The sequence below is a fragment of the Mus pahari genome, chromosome 1 (assembly GCF_900095145.1).
Source record: "Mus pahari chromosome 1, PAHARI_EIJ_v1.1, whole genome shotgun sequence".
In the NCBI taxonomy this organism is placed as follows: Eukaryota; Metazoa; Chordata; class Mammalia; order Rodentia; family Muridae; genus Mus; species Mus pahari.
In genome coordinates, this window is record NC_034590.1 from 10,959,184 (window position 1) to 10,968,849 (window position 9,666).

Consider the following 9,666-nt stretch of genomic DNA (forward strand, 5'->3'; position numbering starts at 1 on the left):
GGGTATAGGGAACTTTCAGGATAGCATTTGAAATGTAATAAAGAAAATAATAATAAATAATTTTTTAAAAAAAAAGAATTCAAGGTCATCAAAAGACATTACAGAATGTTAACTCAAGCCTCAGACCAGCAAGAAATTTAGAATCCATACCTGAAAATGCACTCGTATCAAAAATGTATAAACAGCTACAACGAATCAACTAGAATATGAAAACTATCCCCCCACAGAAAGTAGAAAAGCAACCAGTAGCTATCCTGTGAAAAAGCTAAAAGTCAAAACTGCTCAAATACACTTGAAAAGATAATCAACGTCAGTCATCACTAAACTGACTAGCAATTATGAAAGAGATGGATACCACCAGAGGTGTTAGAGTAATTAAAAATGCAGAGACGCTGAACCGTGTACCATGCTGGCAGGCATGTAAACTGGTATAACCACTTCTGCAAACAGCAATGTAAGCAGAATCAAAGACAGAAATACCCTATGAGATGGGCCAGGCAAAAACTACAAACAGCCCCAATTGTTCACCTGGGAAAGTCAAGAAGACTCCAACATCAACTGTATAAATATCCAGCACAATGCTTGGCCAAAACGGAATGGACTCCCTGTACTGTGAGCCTGGACCTCCCTTCTTCACACACACAGAACAAAAGGATATTTAGAACTCAAGTCTCAAATGTGTTCCAATGGCTTCTCCTCTTGCAAAAATAAAACTCAAAACCCTTTAGTAAAGAGACCTGCCAGTGCTCTCAGCCTGGCTCTCTCCTAGTTGCATAAAACTCTACTCGAAAATGTCTTCCACACAGGCTCGCCTCCACTTAACTGAGGTTTCTGCTTTAATGAAACTGCACTACAGCCTGACAGGTTGCTTACTTATATAAGGAGCATTCCCCACCAGTCCTCGCCTCCCTGTTCCTTTCTGCTTATCCTTATCAATCACTCATCATCAGACGTGTAAATGTGCCTTTTGCATGTCTTCACTCCAGTGGCCTCTTCATTTGAAACTCTGAGTTCAGCACAACACGCTGGCTGGCACACTCAACAAATGTTAAGTGGCTGCATCCCATGGTGTGGGCTCCAACTACTGCACTACCTGGCTGACAGAGCTCCTTAAACCAACAGGAATTTACCAAGACAAAAATGAAAATCTTCCATTAAGCTAAAGTAGATGTTCTGCTTTAAGAAAAGATTAAAATATTTATTTCTGCTGCATTTAATTCTCCAAGACTCTGGTATAAGGAGAGCATTAACTAGTTCAAATTCCCAGCGATAATTACTTCAGGCCCTCAGTGGTAAAGAAATTATCCCACTGACCTTCCCAATCGTACTGCTGTCCTGAACATGAACCTAAGGGATCACACTGCACCCTCGTTCTTTCGGATAATAAATTTCACTATAGCTCCACTAGTAAAACATAATAGTACCTAGAGATATGAATCAGCTATCCCAGAAATATGGCCTCAGCCAAAACTCCAACATAATGCCAATCGTGACAGAAGTCAATTTAACAAGACTTTCATGCAAGAAAGCTGCATAGAGTAGACTGAAATACCTCACCAGAATTTTGTAACTGCTGGGGGGGGGGGGCAGCATAGGGGAGCCCAAATTACTTCATCACAGTCTTGTCACTCATGATAGGGCAGAAGGGAACCCAGTCCTCAGTAACTCCATCAAGTGGACATCTTTCTACCAAAATGTTACATAAGTACTTCACAACACTGATCTACACAGTGTGGTAGCATACCTGGGATTTCAGTGCTGAGGAAGCTGAGGCAAAGGGCTGCACTAGCAAAGCCAGCCAGGGCTATATACTAAGACCCTGCCTCAAAAAGCAAAACTAAATATAAAAATATAGTCTGAGTTTCTCTCTTTTTTTATCTTTTGTCAGAAAAAAAATAAGCAAAATCCTTAAGGAGGAAAGAAAAAAATAAAAAGAAACTACCTGGGCAATGTTTTCGATAAATTTAATGAGCTCTAGAGTAACTAAGAAATAAACCTAAGTAACTGGTATTCAAAACCTACCTAATACTTAATTTTCTTGCTTAGAAACTGGTTAGCAATTAAGGATATTATGACAAACTTGTTAGCACAAAAATTAAGTTTCAACACCTTTATTGGAAAACTGAAATTTTCTAATTTTACCAACTTTTAGGTAAAATACTACCATCATCCTTCTATGGTAGTTTTTTATAGAAAATGAGTATTTATATAAGTGCCTAAGCAAAACAGGATCCGCATCACAGCTACTTACTGTTCTACAGTTTGCATGCCTGTTTAAGATATGCATGATTATTTAACCAACTCTCCAATGTAGGACATTCAGGTTTTTCCCATTCTAAACAAAACCACAGGAACTCTTCTTACATGTCTTGCCAGATCAAAAAAAGGATGGAGGGGAAGGATAAATACACCATAATAAAATCCATCATGACTTTGAATGCCAACCTAACAGTTAAAGACTCCCTGGCTGCACATGCCCCTAGAGATAGGGGGAGCAAAGCAGTCTCACTGACTCAGGCAGAGGCTGGGGCAGCACGATCAGGAAGGAGCTCACGCCATTCTAGGTCAAGGCCAGCATGGCTCCTGAGACGTTGGCTTTTTTTTTTTTTTAAAAAAAAAAAAAAGGAAGGAAGGAAGGAAGGGAGGGAGGGAGGGAAGGAAGGAAGGAAAAAAGAAAAAGAGAAAGAGAAATGGAAAAAGAAATAAACACAAAGCCAGGCAGTGTTGGCGCATGCCTTTAATCCCAGCACTCGGGAGGCAGANGCAGGCNGATTTCTAAGTTCAAGGCCAGCCTGGTCTACAGAGTGAGTTCCAGGACAGCCAGGGCTACACAGAGAAACCCTGTCTCAAAAAAAAAAAAAAAAAAAAAAAAAAAGAAAGAAAGAAAGAAAAGAAAAAAAGAAAAAAGAAAAAAAGAAAGAGAAAAAGAAACATAATTTTAACCAAAAAAAAACAAGGGAGGGGTGGGGGGTGAGTTGAGAGTGTTTCACCACTGACCGTGTTGATGAAAATGAGAAAGTGCTAATAAACTTGACCTGACCCTAACCATTCTCCTCAGATGCTATCACTCACTGGGGATGGTGCTCATACATATTGTTTTCCCTTTTCTTCAAGCTGTCATAATTTCCTTCTCAGATTCAGTGTTCCAATATGAACCAGAACCAAATAAGGAGAGACCAGGATAAAGCCTAAACCACTTGGTGGGATTTCAAGGAAACAAGGGCAACAACAACTAAACATTATCTACAGTCCTTCTTAAGCCAGGTTGTAAGACTCGCTCCCTAAACCTCTATGTGAGGAACTCAGATCCCTTTCTGCAGCTAGAGCCAGCAAAGCAGGTACCACCATCAAACCAAGAAGTCATTCTGTTGACAGTTTAGTTCCCTCTCATGAACAGGGAAAGGCTATGGCTGACAAAGGATAGTAAGTGTCCACTCATACAAAGCTACAGTGACACTTTTCCCTTAACATTCAGAATGTCAAATGCTTCTACTTTCATACCACAGACTGCAGGACTGTTAAAATGAGTTGGCTTTAAAACCTAAGTAAAGTCCCTCACAAAATTACTATTTCACTATTTACAAAGCAAAGCTCTCCTGTGCAACACTAATTAAAGCACAGGTATCTAGCCAGCGTGTCTTGTTAATAAGCCCTTGTGAATCTCCCGTCTACCAATACAGATTTTTCTATTATGTAAATAGTCTGTTAAGTAAATACTGAAGGGCTTTCTTATGAACTGGGAGGCATTTTACCTAACCCAAACAGAAATGCACATTTAGTTTATATGCCAAATTAACATTAACATAAGTCAAGACTGACAAAGGTATTGAGGTCCACATCCACTGAAAACATTCAGTCTCCTATTTGGTTTAGCATCCAAGACAGGCTCAAATATAATACTAACTACAAGAAGCTGTTCAGAACACCCCAAAGTACCCTTCGTATTTCACTCACCCTAACATCAGAATAAAACCCAGGCTCTCCCTTTTAAAAAGGGCACACAGGAGCTAAGATGCTGGTCAGCATCACTCACACTTTACACTGGGAAAGCAAAAGTGTTTTCCATATAGGCTAGAGGCAGCAGTGATACCAGCTACCCTGGGCCACTTCACACTTTGAAGAGAAAGGACAATTCTTTTTGTCAAAAGTAACAAGGAGGCAATATGTAGGACTCGGTTTTGGTTTGTTTTTCTTCCTTCCTTTCTTATTTTCCTTTTTAAAAATCTGTTTCTCCTTAAAAAAAAAAAAAAATAAGATGAAGTTAAGTCTGATGCCACTGGTAATCCCACCTACTTAGAAGGCTGAGTTTAGAGGCTTACAGCTTTAAATCCAGACTGGGCTACAGTGGGAGTTCAAGGCCAGCTTGGGCAACTTAAAAAGAACGTGTTTCAAAAATTAAAAAGTTGACTGATAATACAGCTCTCCTAGAACCATAATAAATAAAAATATAAATCAATAAAAGCAAATACGTCTTGTAATTTTAATTACACTAAACTGGGCTGGAGAGACGGCTCAGCGGTTAACAACACTGACTGTTCTTCCAGAGGTCCCGAGTTCAAATCCCAGCAACCACATGGTGGCTCCCAACCATCTGTAATGAGATCTGATGCCCTCTTCTGGTGTGTCTGAAGAAAGCTACAGTATACTTACATAAAATAAATAAGTCTTTTTTAAAAAAAATTACACTAAACTAGGTTAACTTTTTAACTCTTCTTTAAGAACTGCAAGTTTAAAATCTAACAGTTGCATTATGTATTAGAGAAAATGGAAAAAAAAATATATATATATATATAAAGGCAGCAGCAGCAGGAGCTAACCAACGTATGAAAGACTCCTACAATCTGTTAACAGGTGGTTTCTAATCCAAGAGGGATTTCTTAGGATCTGGGAAAAACTTTCATGTAGTTAACCTCAGCACATTTTTGTAACCGTGTTTCATGAAAAGTTTTACATAGGTACATGAATAAAAAGGAGTTTGGGCTTCATAGCAGAAATTCAAGCTTACATGAAATAGGAGCTCCTGAGACCCACCCTTAACTGAGGAGCTACTGGAAGTTGACAGCAGCTAAGGGAGAAAGACTAACTCGTGGAATTTGTGGTGCCCATGCTCCTTGGATGGTTCTACCCTAACATATGGGCAAGCACTAGCTGGACTGAGATATTAAGAAAAAATGAACATGAAGTTGGAGGGGAATGTGTGGGAGGGAACCTGAGTTAAGTTGAAGGGACAAAATCGGTTTAATTGTATGCATGTACAATTCTCAAGGAGTAAATTCCAAATAAATAACAAAGTTTACATGCAAAAATATTTAAATATAGAAAAATAGAGCTTCTCAAATGTTTATGCAACTTCCTAAACCTTTACATGACTCTGGCAATACAACATGTGGCGTTTAAGCAAATTGTCGCTTTTTAAAAAAATTTCAAGGCACTTCAGAAGAATCAACTTGAAAACCTACAGAATCCACAAGACATTTTCACACTTGCTTACATAAATAAATAAATAAATAAATAAATAAATAAATAAATCCCATTTGGAGATTCAAAGCATTCTCCTCTCCTCTGGTAGTTTAAAAAAAAGAAAGAAAGAAAGAAAAAAGCCTCGTTTAATAAAGTTAATTTTTAACAAAGGCCTTCTCTCTTGTTGTCGACTACTAAACCCGAGAGCTGGGATTGCACAGGAAGTGCATCATCACCAACGTAGTCAAACTTGGACGCTCAATCAAATAAGGATATCTCGTGTGTGTGTGTGTGTGTGTGTGTGTGTGTGTGTGTGTGTGCGTGCGCGCGCGCGCGCGCGCGCGCGTGCGAGTGCATTTTACCAACGTTTAGGTAATAGCTAAGGGGTAAAGAGAGTGATCACTTCTGTTCACAGTGTAATCCCCCCACCACCAAAAAGGAAAAAAAAAAAAAAAAAACACGTGTTTTTATTTAGTCCCAACAACTGCTCTCAGTTCAGGGTCAGACTATCCTATCCCCTGCATCCTCTGTATTCCCCACATCCCCGCATCCCTGCATCCCTTTCGGGGAAGGTCAAAGGGCCACCGACAAAAGACAACAAATGCACGTGACAAAAGTTTCTCCCGTGGTCCCCGCGGCCCGAGGCTGCGCAGCTCGCGCGTGGGAGGATCTCGGTTCCACGCAGAGGGCTGGCCGCGTTAGAGGTTGCTCGGAGTGTCGCGGCCACATGCGGAAGCCGGCCAGGGCCGGAACCAAGCGCGGCCTGTTACCTTTTCCTGCTCCTCGCGAAGCCGCGCCACCTCCGGGGCGCGCAGCGGAGCGGCGGCTGAGGCCTCTGCAAGGGGCTGGGGCTCGGGCTCGGGCTCGGGTTCGGACGGGGGCTCCATGCCCGGCGCCGCAGCCTCAGCGAGGCGAACAAGTCCTAAACAAGTGTTTATGGAGACGGCGTGGCCGGCGGATGCCCAGCGCCCGCGCGCTCGCCCTCATGCACGGCTCGCCTCTCTCTGAAGAGGCCGCGCTCACTTTCGCCGCTGCCCCGGGGGCCGCCGCTCGCGTCCGGGCTACCCGCGGCCGCATCTCACACGCGCATGCCGCCGCCGCCGCCGCCGCTGCCGCCTCGGAGCAGCAGGCCCTACACCAGGCGCGCCACGCTCCTCTCCCGCAACCGGGCCCAGCTTAGCGTCCCGCGACAGCCGCGCCTCCGCGCACGCCCCGCCCCTCGCCCCGCCCGCGCAGCACGCCGGGAAGCTCTGGAGCTCCGCCCTGGTGGGCGGGGCTATGGCGGGGACAGTTTCTCCGGGTGGGGTGGAGGCTGAGGCGCTCAGGAACCCCTGCACAGGATGAGAGGCGGCGGGATAGTGGGTCCCCATTCACTTGGTGCTGCCTGTGGTGGTAGGAACTTAATAGGAGCATTGAGACTGTTTCATAAGCTCATTTAATTTTATCAAATTCAGCTGTTTCCATGCCTTTTAATGAACTAATGTGGTTTAATGAGCTAAAATGCACAATATACAACTATATTTTTGCGTATGTATTAATTACTGTACACATTACAATTTTCCTTACATATATTAAGCTGCAGTATTAATATCACTATGTTACTACATATGCACTGTGTAGCACATTTTTCAAGAATAGCTGCTGCTCTATCCCATGTATTTTATAATTCTGGTGTTTTGTTTAACAGTGGGGACCAAATAGACAAGCACTCCACCAACTGAGCTAAATCCCCATCCCTGTTCCACTCAGTATTTTAAAACTTGGAAGCTGGAGCGGGGGCATACCTTTAATCCCCAGCAGTTTGAAAGCAGAGGCAGGATATCTGTGAGTTTGAAGCCAGCCTGGTACACATAGCAAGTTCCAGGCCAGCCTGAGCTGAATAAATCTCTTGGACTCACTTCCTCCCCCAGCCTCTGTTTGTGGCAGTCCTCTAGTCTACCTTGTGGCCTTGTCCTAACATTATCACAAGCCCGGACAGTAGGCATGGATATTGTTACCTCAGTGTTGTGTGTATAGGAACAGGCTGGTAGGTACCTGCAAAATTCTGGCCCTCTGTGGGTCTGTTTGCCCCTATCTTCCACTTCTGTCCCAGCTCCCAAGTCCACATACATCCTTTGATCATTTGCATCAAGAAAGAAAAAGCAGGAACAATTGGGGAAAATGGTAAATGTGAATTTCTCTCCCTGCAGATACAGCAACCTCTGAAACACAGTCATAAACTCTGATCTTGCCTCCCGCCAATGGCAGCATGGAAGTACCAGGAGGTGGTGGTTCACACCTTTAATCCCAGCACCTGGAAAGAAGAGGCAGGCAAATCTCTGAGTTCGAGGCCAGCCTGGTCTACAGAGCAGAGGGAGTTCCAGGACAGCCAAGGCTACAAAAAGAAACCCTGTCTCAAAAAACCAAGGAGAGAGAGAGAGAGAGAGAGAGAGAGAGAGAGAGAGAGAGGTCTTTGGTATAGCATCCCTGGTTACTACCTGTCACTCTCTGCCTCTTGTTCAGCTGTGAAGTAAACTGAGGCAGGCCACGCCTCCCCGCCATAACACACTGAATCCTCTGAAATGGCATATCCTACAGAAAATGATCTAGGACAGATTTATTTTTGTTTGAGTGAAATTTTAAACATGTATCAAGCAAAAGCAAAGGAACTTGTAGCAAGAAGCAGATAGAGAACAAAATAAATCGGGCCCTTACAACGTCTAGCAGAACTATCTAGAGTAACCAGAGTGGGAAAGCAAGAATAACATCAGTAGCAAATAGCAGATAGATAACATCAAGTTGAGCACTTACAACATGCCCCAGAAAGACTGGGCTGAGTCTGTCGGAAAGGCTGGAGTTCAGTTCGGGATGTTTCCAGCTAGAGCAGAGAGTTCACCCCACCGACGAGCTTCCTACTTCTCCCCACCTCAGGCAGTCACAGGATAAATAATAGTAACTTCCCTTAGAAACCGTTCGCCTTCTATCCGTCCTCAAGGGTGCTATTATAGCTGTTTGTTCTTTCTCCCTGTCACAGAAGCGCTGAGGCCAGCCTGCACCTAGAAAGTGTCTCCAAGGACAAGAGCAATAAACCTGGGTAAATCTGAGACAGGGAGAGTCTGCCCTGTTTTCAGCAAGCAGCACGTGCAGTTTACCAAAAGCACTTACAGCACAAATGGTGAGTCAAGACAGAAGCCCCTCCCTTACATTGTTTCTGTCAGTCGCAGCAACCCAAAAGGAAAAAAAATATCTGATATGGCTCGCCACTCCACCCCTGGAATGCCCAAGGGCAGCTCCCTACCCTCCACTCCTCTCTGATGGGATTAGCCCCAGATCACCACAGACCCTGTGCTACAGAAGGCTGGCCCCCAACCCCAGCTCCAGTCTAAGGACATGGATCTGTATCTGCAGTGGTTGCTGTAAAGAGGGAACATCACACTATACAAATACAGGCTTTTGGAGGCTTCTAAGAAAGTTCTCCTTCATTCTTTCATTCTATCAATACCTCCTTAAAGAATTCAACCCCTGGACAAGATGTAGAAGAACAAGTAGGCATATGTGCTTTAGGCAGCTCTTCTTGTCGGGGGAAGGCATGTCAGTTCGTGCCAGCAGAAGCATGGAGCAGGATCTTACATCTCCACAGACCAAGAAGCAGAAAAATGGAATGCTGCCTCCCAGCTGGCTTCAGACTTTCTCCCTTTTCATCCAGTCTAGAACCCCAATCCATAGGACTCTCAGAACAGATCTCTCAGTTAAACCTCTCTGAAAACTTTCTCAAACATTCACCCAAAATTGAGAGTCCCTTGAGGCTAAAAGAGATGTCGCCGAAGTTAGGAGCCCTTGCTGTTCTGTCAGTGACGATTTTGGATCCTCCCGCTCTAGTGTTTCAACGCCTTTCTTCACATGCACAAAACCCCCACACAGAACACACACACATAATTAAAAAATAAAAGCAGGGCTGGAGAGATGATTCAGTGGTTAAGAGTGAGCCATGATCTTTCAGGGGGCCCAAATTCAGTTCCCAGCACACACACACACACACACACACACACACACACACACCCGACGTTGTAAAAAAGAAAATGAGGATTCCAAGTGTAGTCGAGTTGACACAGCCCATTGATCTCCATCCCTAGGTAGCTGAAGGACCAGTTTACTCTCCGTTCTTAAGCCTAGGCATCTCCTCCTCTTGCCCTTGGACACTGGAGACCCTGATTCACACTGAACTAT

General features: G+C 43.8%; 1 protein-coding gene across 1 annotated transcript in view; it reads right to left on the bottom strand.

Annotated features, from left to right (window-relative positions):
• Uri1 (URI1 prefoldin like chaperone) overlaps positions 1-6,679 on the bottom strand; it is a 61,451-nt gene extending 54,772 nt beyond the window's left edge. Inside the window, exon 1 of the mRNA XM_021196656.2 lies at positions 6,231-6,679. Within this exon, the coding sequence (XP_021052315.1) occupies positions 6,231-6,347 (117 nt within the window). The 5' untranslated portion in view covers positions 6,348-6,679. The remainder of the gene's footprint in view (positions 1-6,230) is intronic.
• Positions 6,680-9,666: the final 2,987 nt, after the last annotated feature.